Raw genomic sequence first — 21,914 nt, forward strand, 5'->3', positions numbered from 1 at the left:
GTCTTAGGTCCTTTTTGGTCGTGAAGCTTTTCAACTGTTTCGGTTCTTATACATCATTGGCTTCCAAATATTCGGCTTTGACCGTTCCTGGTGGAGGTTAACCAATAAAACAGCCTCGGACGCAAGTGATTTGATAAAAGTGTTGTTTTCATTTTTTAACTTAGTAGACAATTCTTTTAAAACTAGAAAAATAATTCTATAATTTGTAACATTATCCGGCGAAAAAAATGTGAACTACGAAGAAACTGACTACTGAAGTAATGAACAAATTGGAAGACATTAGTCGAACAATGCAACTTAAATGTGAATCAAGGTCATGGAAAGAACTTAAAGGTAATATACATATAATATCCATATACTTGAAAATCTTATATTAAAATATCTTGTAGAAAGTAAACCAATAAGTTAAAAAACATTCAATAATCTTTAAAAATTTTGTTAGAATGTCTACGTTTATTTCATTTCAAGTTACCCGGAATCTGCTTTTATGTTTGCAATCAATCCCTATTTTGACCGTTGGTTAATAATATTATTTTGAAATAATGCTATATTATGTCAATTCATTTTCATCAGCGCCTGTGTCAAAGTCTTCGTGCTTCTGATCTCTTAAAAGTGTTTGATATTACAAACAGATATAAGTAAAAGAAACTCTGCAATGTTTAGGTTCAAATAGTAGACAATTTCATAAATCATTGTATATTGGCGGAAATCTATGCATTATTGCATTAGTTGTGTACATGTAATATATATAATCGTTTATAAACAGAAGGCAATATTTTTCAAAATATAGAAAAAGCTTCATTTACTTTTTCTGGGTTTTATAACAGACCAATATGCGACAAGAATTAAATCAATTTAATAAAGAAAATTACATGCAAAACAATTTGTTGTATGCATTGAAATTAGTAGCGCTAGTTTAATGCTTTAATCTGTAAAAAAAAACATCGTCAGTAGATAATTTTTAGTCCTCATTGTTCATATTACTCAATGACTCGTACATTATAAAGCTCATAGTTCTACTTCCATTTCTTATATGAACGGTCCTGTGCTTATATGTACCATTTTGGATTTATGCTTTCATCATGCGCACTGAAAAATGTATCGTAGACATGCAATATTAACTCTCAATTCGGGCTTCTGTTTTCAGTTCCCGGGTTTTCCATCGACAATGTAGCTAATATATCAATAAAGGCAACAATATAATCATACATGTTTTACTTTGAATTTTATTTATCCAATTACATAAACTCAAAGTTGCAACTAAGAAAAACGTCCTCAGAGGTTTGTATTGAATTTTCCTTTATTGTTTTCGCCTCTTCTTACTTGACTCGGATATCAACTGATTCTCGAGATACATTTCTCATGAACGCTTAAATCAGATACATACGCTGTATTTGGCAAAACGTTTAGGAATTTTTGTTCCTCAATGCTCTTCAACTTCGTACTTAATTTTTTTATTCGAGCGTCACTGATGAGTCTTTTTAGACGGAAAGCGCGTCTGGCGCAAATACAAAATTTCAATCATGTTATATATGATGAGTTTATTTATATGAACTGATTTATTTACAGGTAATGGATTCCAGGTCAAAGTTACTGCAAACGAGTCAAAGACCAACATCGATTCGTCAGTTTTGTATTTTATTAAAGGTATGTATCTACTAATAAGGAATGTAAATGTGGATTTCTCAGTTTGTTTCCCTTTACCTGTTTCATAGGTCGTCTATTGCGCAATCATGTAACTATAACTTCCATGTATTTTTCGTTGTAACTTTCAAAGTATTTACCTAGACATATGTGCATTATCATCAAACTAATTATACTTGACACATTGTAATTGTCCGAAGCGCTTTTCTGTATTAAGCTTAATTCATTCGATAAAGATGACACTGAAGTTCTATCCATAGAAAAAATACAATGTCCATTGTTATCTGGTGAATGCAGTAAAAGTTTAGCTACCAACGGCTTTTGTGAAGGGTTATGTATAATACATAAAACAGCATTCTTTATTACTAAAAACATTTGAAAAGAGTTTTGCCAATGATACTTAAAGGCAATGATATCATCATTTGTTCTATTCGGTTATTGTACATGTTGTAGATATACCTCGCCGAATCAACATGTCATATTTACACATGAAGGAAAAGTTTTATGAATGTTTCAAAAACATAAGTAGCTCAGGTTAGTATAGGTATCCTAACATTTTACTATTCTCACACAGTATAAATGTAGCTTGTAATCAAGTAAGTGTACTCGGATCATACATGTAACACTTTAGTTATGTAAGAAAAATCACAATGTGCTCTTTATCGTTCTAGTAATACTTTCATATAATTATGTCTATGATAAATATGATAAATATGTTCCGTATTACATTAATACGTTACAGGGTTCTTATAAAAAAATCGAAATATAATCGAAAGTAGCACGATGTACGTATGTATAACTATACTGCTTTAAAATATTGTTAACAGCAATTTACCGATGATCAAACCTTTCAAAATCGATTTAAAAGACAGATCAAGGTAACAAACAAAGATAAAGGAATCTCCAGAAGGAGCAAGATTGGGTGCGTCGTCATTTTAAGAGTCTCAGACATCGATCATACTGTGCAGTAGTCCAATATTATTTATTATACATTGACTTTCTTTTAAGGACAGCAACTTAGAAAGACTGTTAGTTATCGCCTTATGCATGTTATATATAAAGATACATTCAAATTGCTATATATCATGACAATGTTACTGCTTCATAAACAAGCATGTAAGTTTGAAATATATTTTATTGTATCAATCCCTGAAACTATAAGTATCGTATGTACTATAAAGTACTTTTGAATATGCAATATATTTGTAGATTATGAGGACTGCCATCAAAGTATCATCGATGTGGAAGAAGGCATTCTGGCAGGTCTATATAACACCAATGATAGTCTTACTATATTTTAGTATACAACACAAAAGGAGTAGGTCCGGTGAGGACCGATTTTGGCCTCAAAATTCAAGTACATTTGATGAAAGATTTTGGACACTTTTTAAACACTTAAGTGTCTACTTCAGTCGATTCAATCAGTTTATGTGAAAGATTTGAACTAATTTAGTCATTAAAGACGCTCAAATTCAAGCTTAAATATGAACAATCTATCAAATATGCCATAATATGTCACTTTTCAGATGGTTTTTGTCAAAAATTAAAGTGGCCGCATCGGTGTTCATTCTCAACCTTTATATATGTTATGTATTATCATCAAATACAATATACATTTAAATATTAAGAATGAACACAAATGCGGCCACTTCCATTTCAGACGTAAACCGTCTAAAAATTAACCACAATGCTAAAATTACGAAGATTTCAGTAATTTAGCATGACTTAATGATGCTAGTACCCGATACATGTGCATTGTATTGTCAACAACAGCCCATATTTATGTAACAGAAGTATTCTTCTTTCCTATAAATAGCTAAAAATGTACATTTTAACAATTTTGTAAAACTGCTATATTGTGGGGCCAAAAAGGGGTCTTACTTGGCCTACTCTTTTATACGAATACTTCGAGACTTCACAGATATAACACTCCGATAAAAATGTGCTACGGTTACGAGTTCCATGAAGATATGTAGTTTTGAAACTACATTCGTAATTGCAATATTTGGTTGGCTGAAGTAATCCACCATCGGCTCCAATACATAAAAAGACACTGTTGTCAGAAACCGTATTTTAAAACAAAAGCTTCTTTCCAATGAAAGTTAAATCAATGAAAGTATATTTTTGTAGGTGTCTAAATTAAAAGTTATCTCAAAATGGTAAATGGTTAGACGACACAAAAATATATAAATTCAAATAGATCTTAAATTGGTAATCTATGCAAATTTCTTTGACACATTCCCCATATCCATTCTCAATTTTAAATGGCAAAAGAATGTTTTATGTCACTAAATATTATGTAAAATTTGTTGAAAATAACCTGTGTGTAATGTAACAACCGTGAGATAAGCATTTGTACATTACGCATGACGTTAAACGTTTGTTCTTAATATATGAAGGCTTAGTTTTGTGTTTTTAATGTTTTGATTGTAGATGATGATACGTCAACACATGAAAATGAAGGAGTTGAAGAAGATTCTTCAGATTCAGGTTCAGCTTTTAACTTTTAATTAAAATCTTGAAAATCGCCATTAAAAACAGACGTCTACTCTCACTATACATTTTTAGCTCACCTGGCCCACAGGTCCAAGTCAGCTTTTCTCATCACTGTGCGTCCGTCGTCGTCGTCTGTCGTCGTCCGTTAATTTTTACAACAATCTTCTCCTCTAAAACTACTATGCCAAAGTTAACTAAACTTGACCACAACCATCATTTGGGTTAATAGTTTAAAAAATGTGTCCGACGACCCGGCCAGCCAACAAAATTGGTCGCCTTGGCTAAAAATAGAATATACGGGTAAAATGTAGATTTTGGAATATATCTCTGAAAAAAAAGCATTAAGAGGAAATCTGACAGAATAGAATTCATCAGGTCAATGTCTATCTGCCCTGAAATTTTCAGACAAATCAGAGAGCCCGTTGTTGGGTTGCTGCCCCTGAATCGGTAATTTTAAGGAAATTTTGCAGTTTTTGGAAATAATCTTGAATATTATTATAGATAGAGATAAACTGTAAACAGCAATAATGTTCAGCAATTAAGATCTACAAATAAGTTAACACTATCAAAATTGTCAATTGACCCCTTAAGGAGTTATTGCCCTTTATAGCCACATTTTAACAATTTTACGTAAATTTTTGTGATCTTTTACAAAAATTTTCTCCTCTGACACTATTGGGCCAAAAAGAATCAAACTTGGTTACAATCATCATTAGGTATAAGTTTAAAAGTTTAAGTATAAAAAGAGGAAATCTGAAAAGGGTAAAATTGTTCAGAATGTTGAGCTCCACCAGTTACCCATATACGTCAAAACTGTCAGACGATTTCCTGTAGGAGTTATTGCCCTTAAATGGCAAATTTTACCACTTTTTTTCTAATTTTTGCCTATTATCCTGAAAACTATAAAAGATAGAGAGAAACTTTAAATTGCAAAAATGATCAGAAGGACAAGTTCTACAAATAAGTCTTACGGTTGAAATCATCAGTTTACTCCTTATTAGAGTTATTGCCCTTTAAAACCGATTTGTACATTTTTTGCGTTTTATGATTTTTACCTTTTTATTTGCGTTTTGCCTTATATGATAAAAATTAATAATAGATAGATAGAAACTTAAATAATCAAAAATGATAAGCAAGACAAGACCTGTTAACAAGTTAGATTTTGCTGATATAATTAGTAGACTGTTACTCTTTCTAGGAGTTTTTTTACGCTCTTTGGATCAACAGTTAAATAATATCATGCAGATAGATAGAAACTAAAAAGACTTCAATGATCAGCAATGTAGGTTACAAAAAAAACAAAACAAAAAAAACAGAGATTTTGTCATTAATTCTATTCTTGTCTACAATGTTGGAGAGTGTCCTTTGTTGAATATGCATAAAGACCAAGGTGTGCGACACAGGCTCTTGAGAGCCTCTAGTTATTTACTCTCAGTTAATTCAGTTAATGATACACTCAGTTTTTTATAATTTGTACTACTACACTTTATGTTCCTTTATATGTATATTTCGACTAATGAATCTTACAATAAAGCGCTAAGTAAGCGTAAATGTGTTTTTTTTCCTCAGAAGAATCATCCGACACTCAAATCAAAATTATTTTGAAAAGTTTAAAAAAAACTCAAGGAATGTCTGTTATTACTGAGGTCAACATCGGTGTTGTCTTCTTGATCTCTTTTTTTCCATTGTAGATGATGTAGATAATGATCTGTTACGCTGTGGCAATTGTGGTGAAGAGTTCAAATCGTTGAAACGATTTAAACACCATAAAAAGTCTCACAGGGTGAGTTTCTGTTTTAACTTAAATTTCGTATATGCCTTGCAAACTTATTTGTATAAAAGTCAAGAATGTTAGGCTTAAAATAAAGGCAACAGTAGTATACCGCTGTTCGAAACTCATAAATCGATAGAGATAAAAACAAATCCGGGTTACAAACTAAAACTGAGAGAAACGCATCAAATATAAGAGAAGAACAACGACACAACAAAAACACAACATAAAAAATGTAACACACACAGAAACGAACTAAAATATAACAATGGCCATTTTCCTGACTTGGTACAGGACATTTTAAGAAAACAATGGTGGTTTTGTGGCATGCCAAACCTCCCGTTTTAATGGCAACGTCAAACACAACACCAAAACGACAACATCACATGACAGGACCACAATACAAATAAATGGGAGAACATATAGGACAAAGAAACACACGAATAATAGCTAACAAAAGGTACTAGGCTTAAAATTCAATACGCCAGACGTGCGTCTCGTCCACACAAGACCATCCAGTGACGCTCAGATGAAAAAAAGCTTAAAAGCTAAAACAAGTACAAAGCCAAAGAGCACCGAGGACCAAAACTTCCAAAAAGTTGCGCCAGGGTTTTCTGCCAGGGACAAGAATATCCTTATTATTTAGAATAATTTATAATTTTGCAAACAGTAAATTTTATAAAATGACTATATAATAGATATACATGATTAAACCGAAGTGAGGACTAACTACAGAATAAAAACGGATACATTACACAAAACAACTTAATCCAACATATAAAAATACACAGCCGAGTTAGCCAAAGCATCAACGCACAAAATGACGTCACATTTGAAATTCTAAAAAAACACACAAAGTGACGTCACATTTGAATTTGTAAAAATATTTCCCAAAAAATAAGATAGGATTAGGATTGATTCAAGATAAGATTTGTAATACTGACATTACATTTATTAATAACAATGAAAATTACAATACTTATTAATATCAAATTGTGGTAGTAATTAGATAATTATTTGTATTATCTAGCTATGTCGGTGTTTCTTCTGAATCAAACTGTAAACCAAATATATCGTACAAATTTCGTTGAACCAAACTAAAATCTAATAAATGAAGGGGGTGATTAATTATCTTTACCATAACACACGAATATAACAGAAAAGACGTTAAGACATTTGACAAAATCCGACGAGAATAACAAATATAACATAAAAATTAAATACATGAATTTGGGATAGAAAGGTACCGTGACACGTCTTATAGCAATGCGGTTTCACACTCAGCAAAACAGTCACAATCGGGAATAAGTCACGTTCGGTAATTAAAAGATCAGACGACGTAATGACAAACCACAATCTAACACGTGGTAAAAATGTCCTTAGTTAGTTTGGACAAAGACACATCGTATGGACTAACCAATTCGTGATGGTGTCCGTAAAATTTACGGAGTGTCATTTTTAATCTGTCCTCCTCATAACTTTGTTGGAGCAGTTTCTGTGTAAGGAGCACACTCCTGTATATGAAGTCCGTATAGTGTGAACAAGCACGAGTATAACGTATCAATTGAGATATGTAAACATCATACGAAGGGGCAGAGGGTATGTTACTGCTGAGAAATGGGAAATTGATAATTGGGAAGTTGAAATCGTCCCGTTTATCATAGATTTTCGTGTGAAGTCGTCCATCTGTGTCAATATTGATGAAAAGATCAAGGTATGAAGCAGTCCTTCTAGTATCAGTAGTATCCTTAATTTCAAGTTCACGGGGATATATGATATGTAAGTATTGGCTGATATATGGGTTATTACAAAACAAATATAATATAGAACAGCCATCTTATAAATTTCATGCACCCTTCTTAAAAAGACTTGAATTCACTTACAATGCTTACATTTATTTCAAGTCGGCACATTTCTTTCCGGTTGTTTCCGATACACTATTGGGGTGATATAAAAAAACATACTTGGTCTATGCAAACATTTTTTGTTTGTTTTCGACATCAATATTCATATTCAAAATTAAGAAAGTGTATTAATGGAGAACGAACTTAACAGTATTTCTAAACTAAATAGGTAGGATGCATATACTCTTGTAAATACTAATAACCTCATCTTTTTAACTAAATACTGTACGACCTCCCTTGTCTTTAAATACGTGTCACAGCATTTGTCTGTATTCCCTTTCTAACACTTATCTTACAAGTGCAAACACTTACAACAAATCGTGAATTTATTGTATCAGTTTTATCTTGTGCTGTACGACTCAATGCTGAAATGAGTACAAAGTAGACACTTTGTTTTGGAGGGTTTTGATTATGAAATCTAAGAGTATTAATTGATGTGATCTTAATGGTTCAAAGGTATGCTGTATACCTCTTCTATTTTCATATGAGTCGGAGTTCCTTCAGACACTTGTCAAAAACAAAAGGATCGAAGAAGTCAGATTATCTAATTTCACATTCAGATATGTTGATGATGTTCTTAGATGCTACTAAGACTTTATAAAATATCACCAGTATCTGAACAGCAAGTTTATGAACCAGGTATATGTCAAAGAATGTCTTGACCTTTTTCTCAAAAAGTTCATCGGAAGATACTGAAACGTTGTTGATAAATATTCCGTATCAGCTTCACAAATAAAACAATTATGGTCTTGAAGTATAGATTTTAGGTACTGACGTTGTTTATAATCTTAATGACGTAGTATAGTGTTTTTATTTATTTTATCGTTTCGTTTAGGCTGGCAGACAACAGACACGATGGTTTTAATGCAAAATTCACAATAACAAAAACTATTACAACATCAAAACAATGCATAAGAATATTCAAAACATATTCTATTAATTTTTTTCTATGTCAAAAAGTATATTTTTAGACTATTTAAGCTAAAACTACTCTAGGACTTACACAATTATCTTTTTCTGTTGCGGTGTATATTTTAGATAAGAGACCGGGATATGAGACGCCAAAAAGGTAAGTGCTTTAACAAAGAGTTTAACATGTATTGAATATTTGCTTATGTTACTTTAATGAGATTTCAATAGGAAATGCTAATTTAAAAATGATAGCATTCCACAGATTTATTCTAACGTATACATGGTATAGATATCCCAAAATCAGTAATGCGTACCTTTTAGTAAGTATTCGATGATATCGATTAATTGTATTCATTGAATCGACAAAAACATGTGTTTTTATTCATCAATTGTTAAAATTTTATGATCTATGACTATCGATAGTATTACAAATAGCATCTGGATAACTTCAAATTTTCTTTATCATATATAAAAAGATGTTCTGAGAAAGAAAGCTAAAAACTTTGATTTATTACGATAAGAGGAACATTAAATATTTGTTTTAATTACAACACACTAGAGTAATGACCTAATTAAACTACATTAGTCGATAATGATCATTTGTTTTAAATGATCTTCCATCTTCTTTCAAAAAATACAAATGTGTTTAAATTTTCAGTTCTATTACCGCCTATTAAATGTCATGAATGCTATCAAATCTCAGTAAATAAATGTATTTTATATTGAATCAATCTGAAACAGCTCTAAATACATCTGCAATGATTGTCCTATCAACATATAGTATTTCTTTTATTTTAAGCCGTAAATACCACTATAACCATAAAGGGAATGCCAAAAAACGTGGAAGAGGATATTGTTAGATTTGGTGATAAAATGCCATCATCTAGAACAAGAGATAGATCAACAGCAGAAATACAAATTATTGACGAGACTCGGGGTAGTTTGGTCATTTGGACAAAAATTTCTGTTGCTGTTTTTAAATCAAAGGACATATTTTTTAGAGCTCTAAAAGAATTTTTAGATAAAACGTTTTCCTACATTCCTTTTGAAAATGACAACGATATTGAAATGACAGTTTCTATTCAAATAGAAGAAGGACAGGATGGTAAGTCATTTCTTCGTATCAACATACATTATATCTTACCATGAATTCGATAAGTTTTGCGATGTCACATGCTAAATGTGTATATTTAATACACGGTGTGTACTAGATTTTATCGTTATTAACATTGACCTCTGTTTCATATTAAAGTTATTGATAAACATTAGGGTTTTTGTCATGCACAAGATATTTCTTATGATATCCATATTATAAATTCTACCTGTGACCTTTTCTGTAAAAGTAAAAGACGAACTTAAGTTTGATGTTTCTTCATTTAAATATGTATTTAAATTTTAAATAGAATTTTGTAACTATACATTTTAACATTGCTGTTTCAACATATTATGCAAATGATAGTTACATATGAAAAATTCAGTCTTGATACATTGCTTCTAATTTCCTAGTGTATGTTTTATGATGTATATCATCTTTTGTGTTGAACAATAGTTGAATTTATACTTTTTTACAACCTCAAAAACGTTTCTTTCTATATAGTGATTTGTTGGTCCCTGTGTGATTTTTTTTCAATTTAATTGCAAACTTCCTGTCCATATACATCAATTTAAAATGGTATTCTCATTTACAGAGGACGATATGGGTGACTTTTTCCGATGTGGAACATGTTCAAAAGAATTCTTTGCCTTAGCAGCATTTGAGTACCATAAGAAGAAAGTATGCGGACGAGAAGCTTCTGGAAGACAACTAGAATTTTCTGCCGCAGGTAAATTGTAACGAAATAGCTTGTACTTTACATTGAAAATACGTTTTGAATGTTTATGCAACAGTATTAGAAATAATTAGAACATGCCACTGATGTATAATTATCTAATTTTCGTTTCCCCTATCATTCAAAGAAATGTTATTTACTTTGATTATAATTGCTATGTGAATTTTATAGAAATGGTAGCTAATAACATTAACGTAACCAATTCTCTTGCGTCAGAAGCACATTTTAACAATTAATGTCTTTTCGGTGATGTAAGATTCCAAAACCTAATACAAATATTCAAGTGCTGTAAATGTAACAACTAAGTTCAATTCATTTTCGCTTTTGAATAATTGCAAGTTACGATATAATTAATATGACTTTATTCTTGTTGGATGTTTTACTATAGGTTTAAATGTAGTTAATGAAAATGGCGGAAACAAGGGTCTAGAGCGAAAATCAATTTCATGTAAAACAAAGGACGAGCAAAATCACCATAGACCAAAGGGTTTTACAGATAATAAGAGGAGCAACGCAGCAAGCAGTTCAGAGACGGATTATGGTTTGCATAAAGTTCCATCATCCAAAGAACTATTAGGAAACATGAGGCATGACACAGGTTTCCGGGAAGTAAACCAAACAGTTGCTGATCTTTGGTTATGTGATGACAAAGGAGAACATACAGAAGGGGAAGCGATTCTAAAATCAGATAAAATTGAGGTTGACAATACCGTAATTAGTTTCAGGGAACAGTCATACCTGCAACACGTAGCTGAAAATAGAGATGATGCTACTGGTGTACAATTGGAAACCAGACTATTGATATCGCCGGAATCGACTGCAACCAAAAATAGAAACCCGATAGAGTTAGATAAAAAAGCAAACAAAAACGATAGCAGAGCTATACATACACAACATGCTAATGACGACATCAATGTCGACATTGATGGCAGCGACTTACCAGATGTCAACGTGACAGATGTGTTACAATTCTTGATCAGAACTTTCAGTGGTGGATGTACATTTGACGAGTTTATGAGAAAGTGTAACCTCTTTCCTATGGACGCGAATATTTGTGGTTGGTTTGGAAACCATGAAAATAGTTTCAACATTTTTTGGGATGAAGAGGATATCGTATTCATTCATCCATACTTCCCAAAAATACAAATTTGTAATCAATGGAATAGCACACAATCCGCAACGCGGTGTGGCAATTCTGGCTGTCAATGTTTCCATATCTGTCGTCGCTTTGTCAGTAGCACATGTGCAGATAAAAATTGTCAATGGTCACACTCTTTCAGCGGCTCACACAATATTCAGTTGAAGGATAAACTCGGTATTTCTGATTACAGCGAAAATGATATCAAATTAATATTAAATTGTGCCTCCCCTTCAGTGTGTTTTGATTATATGTACACCAGTGGCTGCAAGGTAGTAGACTCAGAGACGAAATGTCCACAACTACACCTATGCGCACACAAATTACGTGGACATTGCCCAAACCCGTGTAAATTCAATAAATACCACTCTACGGAGGATTTACATAATAAATGGGTTTTGAAATCATGTCACATGAGTGAGTGGCCAGAAGAACTAGTATTTCAAACTATACACGTTCCTTCAGGAGATCCCATAGATGATGACGAACACTCAAATAGCTCTGATTGTAGCCAAGACGAACCTGATACTTATGATGTAGATGCCAACATATGTGAAAGTAATACAGATACTGGTTTCAAATACGGAATTCAGCATGACTCATTTAACATCGGACCAGATTTTAGCCATGACGAAGGTGATATTGATGATGCAGATGATTATACCTGTGACAGTAGTTTTCATCGTAAAGTATATTCTGGTGAAACTGCATCAAGGCAACCGAGGGATTCTGACCTTCTTCAAGGTGAAACTGATACTGATAATGCAAGTGTATCTAGTGTTGATCGTCTTTTTGGTTTAAAAGAACGCCAATCTCTTGTTTCATTACGGGATGATACTCCCTTGAGCCAAGACGAACTTGCTATTGAAGAGAACTTTAATAATAGTAACAATGACGAACTTAGTAGTGAACAACTTGCGATTTCTCTATCAATGGACGATAATTCATATGAAAGTATGATTGGCTTGGACGCTGAAACCAGGACTATTGGTGATGAAAAGGAGACAAAGAAATTGCATCATCCATTTAACATGACTGAAATGTCCAAAAACATCCTTCAATCTACCATTAGTGATTTCTTAGATCTTTCAGAAACCGAAACTAAATCTCACCCAAGCAACTCTGCTCATGACAAAGAATGTCCTCCAACGCCATTAAAACAGGAACAACACAATCTTAGTCTACCAACAAACGTTTCAGACTCATTGGTTAAACCGACCCCTAAGTCACAGTATGTAGATCCTTCTAAACCCTATTATCAAGAGAGGCGTTTGTACTTAGTAAAAGATCAATCTGACAAAACTTATATCTGTGAATTCGTCACAAAAGACAAATGCACGAGAAGATATTGCAGATATCATCATATTCCGAGTGGAATGCCTTACCTTTGGCAAATCAATATGTATGGAAGGTGGTTGTCGTTTGCTGTGGCAGAGAATGAGACAATAGAAAAGGCATTCTGTGATTTACAGGACGTTTTTGCAACTACAGTAAGCATGTTATTTTACCTAGGTTATGTGCAAATACTTAACTGCAATGCTGCGATAATTATCAAAACAATGGATCTATTTTTTTGTTTTTATTGTCAAGTATCAAAATATGCTCAGAAAAATAATAAATAAAACTTTACAGAGTAAGAAGTAAATACACTTTTGTTCAATTTTTAACTAAAACATTTAATACTTATTCAAATATTCACATATAAGCACATATTTGTAACACTACATCATTTAAACGTGTATTCCTCGTAAAATCATATTAAGGGAGTTCGCTTCTCAGTTTCAAAATAATAAGCTTTTCAAAACGCTAGTTTATATTGATAGGGGATAAATAAAGGAATCAAAAGAGCAAAGAAAATATAAAGGTAATGTGCTTTTTTTCGAGATATAAGCCATTGAAATTTTGGCGGGAAAATGTTCTCTCTTGACCTTTCATAGCTTTATCATTTACAAATTTAAGATCTCAAAAACTATTAAAAAATAAGTAAAGACTTTTACAGATGGCTTATCATTATACATGTTAAAGATTTATAAAAAGAAAAATGGGGGTCAATGGGCAAATTTTTTTAAGGTATTCAAATGGATAAAACCAGAGGATTCCGAAAATGACAAAAATTCCAAAACATGACAAGCGAACATCCTTAAATAGAAGCGTACATCTTTTTCAGGTGAGATACTACCGTAACAAATACAGTTGTCACATCCGGTTTAACCAAATGTATGCTATCATCTATGAAGTTGAGGGTCAGGCAGCAGATAATGAAGAACAGTGTAAGATACGACGTTTAAGTACAGCATCATTTGTTGAAAGGGACCCGGATGTTAGCTCCTTTCTTACAAATTGGAGGTGGTACTGGAAAAATGATGAAGGTCAATGGAATAATTACGAAAGGGTAAGAATTTGTCTTAATCAAATGTTCCGAAAACAGATTTTTACTTTGATTTACATAATTGATATTTGCGCGATGGATTATATATCACGTTGAAGGAAGATAATGGAGATGCAAAGGACCTAAAGACGGGTTGTTGTCACTATCATACCTTCCCAATTTCAATTCTCAATTTTACCAATAAATCAGACAAAACATAGCCAGGAATAAATAATACGAATGATTAAACAACATCAAAACATAAAATTGAAAACGAACGATTTAGCAACACGAAACCAACCAAATATCGTGGATGACATAAGTTACTCCAAGAGGGATATCTGCCATTGTTTTCCATTTTTTTTTTTATCTATTTTATTGAGATAACTCTCTATCAAACACGATACAAGCACGGAAGAATCAACAAACATATCATCAGCACTACATTAGGTCACACATTCACGAATTTGACACCGTATTAGCTACCGATACGAACCGGCATCATTCGTGGCAATCTGTATTGGTCCGTAGATTTCCGTATTGTAGCCGTAGTCATACGTAGTAGTGCTTGTATATCCGGGACAATTTTTGAGCATGCGTAAAATTTGACCACGGATCAAACAACCGTAGTATATTCTTACTAAACCGTATTTGAACGTACTGATCCGTTTTAGTCCTTACTAAAACCGTATTAATCCGTACTTATTCGTAGGCTCGAAGTATTTCTACGGTCTGTTCGGGAGAGCTGCGTACTAGTACGGTTGCACCACGTATTTGTCAAGGATACGCTACCATCGGTTACGACTTTGTCACGGATTGTCACGATTTCAATACGTTGCAATACAGATAGCTAGAGGTCACTAAGGGTTCTTAAAGTGGGTTTTTTACGGTTTTCTACGTTACAACACGACACACTACGGAATATTACTGCCCACGACAAACTGGCATCAGACTTCTGTATAAAAACCCTACTTCTAGGGCCCCACGTTGTCTGTGTCTTGCCGTAGAGGTATACATAACATTATCCAACATAACAATCAACAACTGATGCTTGCAATTAATAAACTGGAAATGAATATTGAAAAGGCACAAAATGCCAGGGCAGTGGTCGATCTACTTGATGACAGACGTATAGTTAACCGGCGGCAGAGGAGATGGTGGACTGGGGACAGGCTTCTCCGAACACTTAAACCTGGCCAATATTAAGCACTCATGACTGCACTTTGCGCGGAAAATCAAGCTGCATTTAAGAATTTTATAAGAAAAGACCCACATATGATTCAAGAACTGACAAATGCCGTTGGTCTAACGATAACGAAAAACACCACCTGATACAGACAGACCGATAAATGATTTAATGAAACAAAACAAAAAATCATCGATTCACTGCCATAACGAAACTATAAATCACAAGAAATGATTGACGGCTTAGAAAATATGGCGATTCATCCTATTCCGTATCCGACTGTTTTGCTCGTACTTATCCTTACTTATACCGTAGCAAACCTCTGTTTATCCGCAGTACATACGCCCCGACACGTGCTGTTGCGTATTAAACCGTGTCATTTCCGTATTAAAACGTGTCGTACCGTACGAATCCGTATCACTCATGTCGCCAAATGACCCCTTTCCCACTTCACCTGTGTTAGATACGTGTAGCCCGTAGTCACACCGTTATGCATCCGTATTGGATCCGTATCAGACTACGGAAACTTCATTTCCGGGATCATCCGCGAGATTTAATACGTAGTGGAACCGGCGAGGTGATCCGTGAATGTGTGACCTCACCATTATACCATTGTCTCAACAAGTTGTAAAAACAGAATCCATTTTTTGCTTCTGCTTTTGTTTATTGCAAACCACACAAAAGAAGTACAAAGAGTGGATACGATCGTCACAAGTTTTTTTGTAATCCTTCACTCGTAAACAAATGTTTGATAGGGAAACCCTGCTCCATCAAAAATGTGCACAGACATAAATCGTCATATGAAAAAAAAACAGCATTATTGTACAATCGATTGGTAAATTAAGTTTGTTCTTTTTTTTACTAGGATGCTTTCTTGTTTACTCTGGAAAAGAAGTATCTCACAGAACAGAAGACATATATATTCTTCAGAAAAAATTTTTCATCAAAGTTTAAAATAGACTTCCTGAAAATGATTCAAGTTAACCTTGATACAGACAAAGTTAGAGACATCATTCGACGCCCACTGTTCGTATCAAAATATGATGTGCAAAATATGAAGTTGTAAGTAGCGCAATGTGTTCATAGTCTCCTACATTTAAATAATTTACATGTGTGTTCAAAGAAATTAAAAAACCCAATCAGTGATTGCCTTTAGTGAATTTGATGTTAATAGTTCCAATGGCACGTGTACATTGAAGAAAAAAAAATCTAAATAATGTCCTTAAAATATACTAGTACATAAATACAGAATCTCTATAATAAAAATGAATGTCATAATTATGAAAAAAACCTTATCATTTCATGTGAGACTTATTTGAATAGCATTATATATCCTTTGTTAGGTCTAGAAATATAGCCACCTGGACTTTCCTCACAGTAACCCACTTTGGTAGTTCATGATGTACAAATAAACAAGCATGTACGTCGGAAAGGGGACTTCCAAGTCGACCCCTATATATCTTGGCTTGTTCTACTTTTTTTAATTGGATAATCACTGATGAGTCAATTGTAGACGAAATGCACATTTGTTTCCTCGTCCTGACCATGCATGAAATTTTTGCCACTGGGCGTCAAAAAAATACCAATTAATCAATTACACTCCCATTTAATATGTATCATTCAGTCTTTATAATAACGTATTGCATCCTAAAACGACTACATTTTAATTTTCAGTCCAGAAAATATTCCACTTCCTACTGTAATTAATGCACCAAAACCACCCCATTTCTACAGTTGGGACTATTCAAATGACTTTGAGTTCGTAGAACTTGACATGAAGGAGGAAGAATACAGTGAGGTGTTTAACTCATTGCAGGAGTCGATGAGTACTTCCCGGTTTGAGTTCAGCATAATATATAGAATTCAGAATAGGAAATTATGGAGTGAATTTGAGACGTAAGTTTAACTTGCAAGAAGATGATCACTTAAGAAAAAATATCAATCGGCAAACATCGCGACAAGTCTCGCCTGCATACATTTTACGTTTTTAATTTTTTTTTATATAATAAATAAAACTAAGACAGTCCAAAATAAAAAAGGAAAATCCAAGAATGTCCTTTTTAGAGGTAAAAATTTGCTGTTATCGTGAAAATGCCTAATTTTTCAAATTCGTATGCTAATATTCTGCTTTTGTTTGGTATTTTCTGTAGAAAATCGGTGTTGGAAGAAATTTCTTCTCTGGTAAATGGAATAAATTGACAAAAAAACACCATTAACATGACAATTTTTTTGAGTATATATGTTAAAATTACATTTCAAATTTTACACAACAGGTATATCACAATTAAATGAAGAAACAGCTATCTATGAATTAATAAATCGGAATGCAAAGTTTTCAAAACAAGTAGTTCACTACATTTTGTTCATAAAAAGATTCCGTCCTCCTTGGAAGAAATTTCTTCCTATAATCAAGAAAATGTTATTAACTTTCAAATAGGTACACAATTATTGATAATAAAAGCATCTTGTTCACTTCATGTTGTATCCTCTCTCAAATTGGAAGAAATTTCTTCCAAGTACTATAAATCAAGTTAAAATCTCTTCCAATAGATATAGATTCATAAATACTTGACTATATATTGAACGCAAATAGTTAAATTCGTTTCTATTCCTCCTTGGAAGACATTTCTTCCAACTACTTTTTAACAGTAAATCATTTTCTTTTAAACAAAAAGTTAAATTATCGCTTTCCACAGCAGGAGATTTGCTCAGGATAAAATAGGTGTAATTTCCTTTTCTCAGAACCTCTCTGGCTTCACCCATACCGGTGTCGTTATATTTTGTGTTGCCAATATAAAATGAGCTGTAGAAGGTTTCTAAAAAAATGATTTGGGGGTAAATGTAAAACTTAATTTATTTTAACCAAATCGTGTTGAAAAAGTGCAGGTGAGATGTTTAATTTTCTATTTGACATAATTGAGAGATAAGGATAAATAACAATTCTAAGGCTAAATGTTCTTTCAAAAGCAGAAATTTCTTCCCATAAACATCCTTGGTTAAATTAATTAAATAATTCATTTTAAGTTGCCCCAACCCCCCATAATTCCCTGTAGCAGTTTATAAATACTCCAGTGTATTGTCCAAGCGTCTAATTTTCCTGTAGCGGTCTATGAATTCTCCATGCAGTTTATTCCCCTAACACTCATAGTTCCCTGTTGCAACATAGGCGGGTCCAGTCATTTTTAACAGCAGGTTCCCAACCCTGGAGAAAACTGGGGGGGGGGGGGGGGGGGGGGGGGGGGGTCCAACCATATGTCCCTATTCAAATGCATTGATAGTCTAAAAAGGGGGTTTCATCCCCTGAAATCCCCCTTCCCCTGCTGGGATCCGCCACTGTGCAGTATGTGAACCTCCAGTATATTGTCCAACCCTCCTTGTTTCCTGTTGCAGTATATGAACTTTAAGTCTATTGTCCCACACTCCTAGATTCCTGTTGCAGTATATGAACTTTAAGTCTATTGTCCCACACTCCTAGATTCCTGTTGCAGGTTATGAATCATCCAGTTAATTGCCCAAACGGCTTATTTCCTGTAGAAGTCTATGAATCCTCCATTGCTGTTCAATTCACCAACCCTCCTAGTTCCCTGTTGCAGTATATGAACTTTAAGTCTATTGTCCCACACTCCTAGATTCCTATTGCAGGTTATGAATCCTCCAGTTAATTGCCCAAACGGCTTATTTCCTGTAGAAGTCTATGAATCCTCCATTGCTGTTCATTGCCCCAACCATCCTAGTTCCCTGTTGCAGTACATGACACTACTAAACGGCTCCAAATCCTAGCTATCGTCTTCCAATTATACTTGTCCTAATTTCTGAAGAAAACACATATAATCATTTTTTGTTTGTTATTGCACATAATAATAATTTTTATCCCGTTTTTCTCGGTCGATAGTTGTTTCATTGGCAATCATACCACATCTCCTTATTTGTTTTATATTAACTTAATATCCTCTTCGGCATTAAGCTGTAACTTGAAGGGGCAGGATCCTATGGATTATCATACAATATTTGTTATACAAGAAAACGGTATAGTTTTTCGAGCAGATATAAATATTTTAATCGTATTGTTGTCCGTAATGAAAACACGAATAACTTAATAAATAATAATTGTAGACAAAATTTGCATTGCAGGTTGACAAGTAAACAATTTATTTATTCGTTCCTTTCCCTTTTTCAAAATCATTTGATTGCTAAATAAGTTATCAGGCCAAAATATTGCAATAACACATATGCAAAGCATATCGTTAATATATATATATATATATATATAAAGTATGTGTTGATGTTTAGTATGGAAAAACGGCATTATTGACCCCTTGGAGGATCCTAATCGCCATAAAATTATTCTTTTCTTTAAATCAAAAATTGAACAACTTATTTCAATATTACTTAAATTATGTGTGTATACATACCTTTACATGTCTCGAAAAATCCTTTAAACATCGTATAATGCTATCTTCAGACTTTTCATCTATTACGCATTTTATTCCTTCAATTTTCCATACAACAATTTTCAAGTTGTTCCGAGCATGGAAGTAATATTACTTCCATGTTCCGAGTTATCAAATAAAGTAAAAGACAAAATTAATTATTCATAACACCAAATCCGGTGGCCATCCCGCAGATATATCACTCATCACAGCTTTACTCCTAGATTGCACAATTTACGACATGTCAATATGCGACTTTGATGTACATGTTCTTATGATGGATGTGAAAACAGATTTTATACACCTATGTTCTAATTGAAACAGTATGGAGATCAGTAAAGTAAAAAGATAAAATACAATAAAATAATTGCGAGGTTTCGGGGTTTTGCATTTGCATTTTGAATGTTGGAAATTATAGTATTATAGTGCAAGGACTTGAAAGCAACGAAAATGTTCCCTTTTTATAATAAGTACCTTACACACATGTATAACTTTCACTTTACACGAGAGAGAGAGAGAGAGAGAGAGAGAGAGAGAGAGAGAGAGAGAGAGAGCATGTGGCAAATGAGAACTATAAAACCTGTACCAAATCTGTCGTGACTAAAGATAATTTTAATACCGTTTTATAAACACAAGACTGAAAACACATGAATATATAGCGGATTTACGTTTTGATTTATTCAGTATTGTTTGTATATGTTCAGTGGCAAATATTTTATGAATATCCCATCAAAGATTTGTCGCAAGTGTTATCTAACATGCAGATAGCGTTAATTTATCGTGAATGCGCTCTGTTCTGTTATAATAGACAGATTGAAAATGAACAATGAAAAATGCAGGATAATGCAGGAAATAGTTATGAATCAGAGTGAAAATAAATTAGCTGGTGAAACTTTTTATTTCATCCTCAAATAAAATCCTCATGCCCTCTCCCCCTAAAAAATCAAATAGTTGTCTCCAGAGGTCATCGAACGACATTCAACAATGAGCGAAACCCATACCGTATAGAAATCTATATTAATATAAATAGTCCGACATGACGAAAACAATATTGTATATTTTATAACACTGCAACTTATATTGATGATTTTTTATAGATTGTTATTCGGAGAGGACTACATAAATACGATCATTTTGTGCTCAATTCATTATTTGAATTTGTTTTATTTTTTTAATACATTCATGACAAGAGAACCGGAATTCGTTTAGAATGTTGATACATCTATCATGAGATCTATAAGATAACTTTAAGAAAATGTGGCATGAGTGCTAGTGCCAATGAGACTATTCTCTCATCCAAGTCACAATTGGTAAAACTAAACCATTATAGGTCAAAGTACAGCAAGCTATAAAGGTCCCCATAAATGACTAGTGTAAAACCATTCAAACAGGAAAAAAACGGTCTAATTTATATAAAAAAACGGTCTAATTTATATAAAAAAAACGAGAAACGAGAAACACTTATGAAACACATCAACAACGACAACCACATATAAAAGTATGTTAACGTATATCCGCAATTTTCCTTAAATCAATGAAAGAAATTTCCTATATGATGTGTCTCCTATTGTCATTTCTTATCTTGTCTACTTAACCGGAAACTACAAATTAAGCAATGTAAATTTTAATGGTTTTATGGAAGTTTTAAATAGTGACTTAATAAAAGTATATTATTATTGCTGTTATTTCTGTCATAATACTGGTATAAATGGTACTTATGGATTTCTAAAGTATGACCAGGAATGTGGAAGCGGTGCATATATACTTATTTACGATGCTACTATTTTTTTTATTACATAAACTGAACTAACGTGTTAATTGAACCGAAGTCTTATCATCAAACACGTCACACTGGGTGGACAACATGCGTCCTAGCTGTGTTTCAATCAATAGGCGGGTGATACGGAACAGACGAATTTGTAAGCAATTAACACATTTTTATACATACATGTATATGTAGTTTTTGAACAGCAGTGTTCGAAATTCGTGCAAACATCGGATGCTGTATTTTTCCATTGAGGAGTTATATTGATATAATGAAATTTCTTTGTCTGCGTATTCTCAAATGGTAGCACTAAGTCTTGTGATTGCATCATATATACTAACTTGGTGAGTAAAAATTTCACTTTTGATATGAATATTTAAATTAAATTTCACCCTTGTTTGTTGACGTAACTTTTGTCACATTTGAATTTGATATGGATATCAATTGAAGAGGGCAAGACATTTATTAGTT

The 21,914-nt window shown here is 33.1% G+C and overlaps 1 protein-coding gene across 1 annotated transcript in view; it reads left to right on the top strand.

Annotated features, from left to right (window-relative positions):
- Nucleotides 1-247: 247 nt before the first annotated feature.
- The window catches only part of LOC127732087 (uncharacterized), a 39,776-nt gene continuing 18,109 nt past the window's right edge, over nucleotides 248-21,914 (top strand). Inside the window, exons 1-13 of the mRNA XM_052241140.1 lie at nucleotides 248-333; nucleotides 1,570-1,647; nucleotides 2,098-2,178; nucleotides 2,854-2,907; nucleotides 4,078-4,134; nucleotides 5,832-5,923; nucleotides 8,854-8,884; nucleotides 9,527-9,832; nucleotides 10,416-10,550; nucleotides 10,945-13,184; nucleotides 13,862-14,086; nucleotides 16,114-16,310; nucleotides 16,923-17,144. Of these exons, the coding sequence (XP_052097100.1) occupies nucleotides 261-333; nucleotides 1,570-1,647; nucleotides 2,098-2,178; nucleotides 2,854-2,907; nucleotides 4,078-4,134; nucleotides 5,832-5,923; nucleotides 8,854-8,884; nucleotides 9,527-9,832; nucleotides 10,416-10,550; nucleotides 10,945-13,184; nucleotides 13,862-14,086; nucleotides 16,114-16,310; nucleotides 16,923-17,144 (3,791 nt within the window). The 5' untranslated portion in view covers nucleotides 248-260. The remainder of the gene's footprint in view (nucleotides 334-1,569; nucleotides 1,648-2,097; nucleotides 2,179-2,853; nucleotides 2,908-4,077; nucleotides 4,135-5,831; nucleotides 5,924-8,853; nucleotides 8,885-9,526; nucleotides 9,833-10,415; nucleotides 10,551-10,944; nucleotides 13,185-13,861; nucleotides 14,087-16,113; nucleotides 16,311-16,922; nucleotides 17,145-21,914) is intronic.

Source organism: Mytilus californianus, unplaced genomic scaffold, assembly GCF_021869535.1.
Source record: "Mytilus californianus isolate M0D057914Y unplaced genomic scaffold, xbMytCali1.0.p SCAF_22, whole genome shotgun sequence".
In the NCBI taxonomy this organism is placed as follows: Eukaryota; Metazoa; Mollusca; class Bivalvia; order Mytilida; family Mytilidae; genus Mytilus; species Mytilus californianus.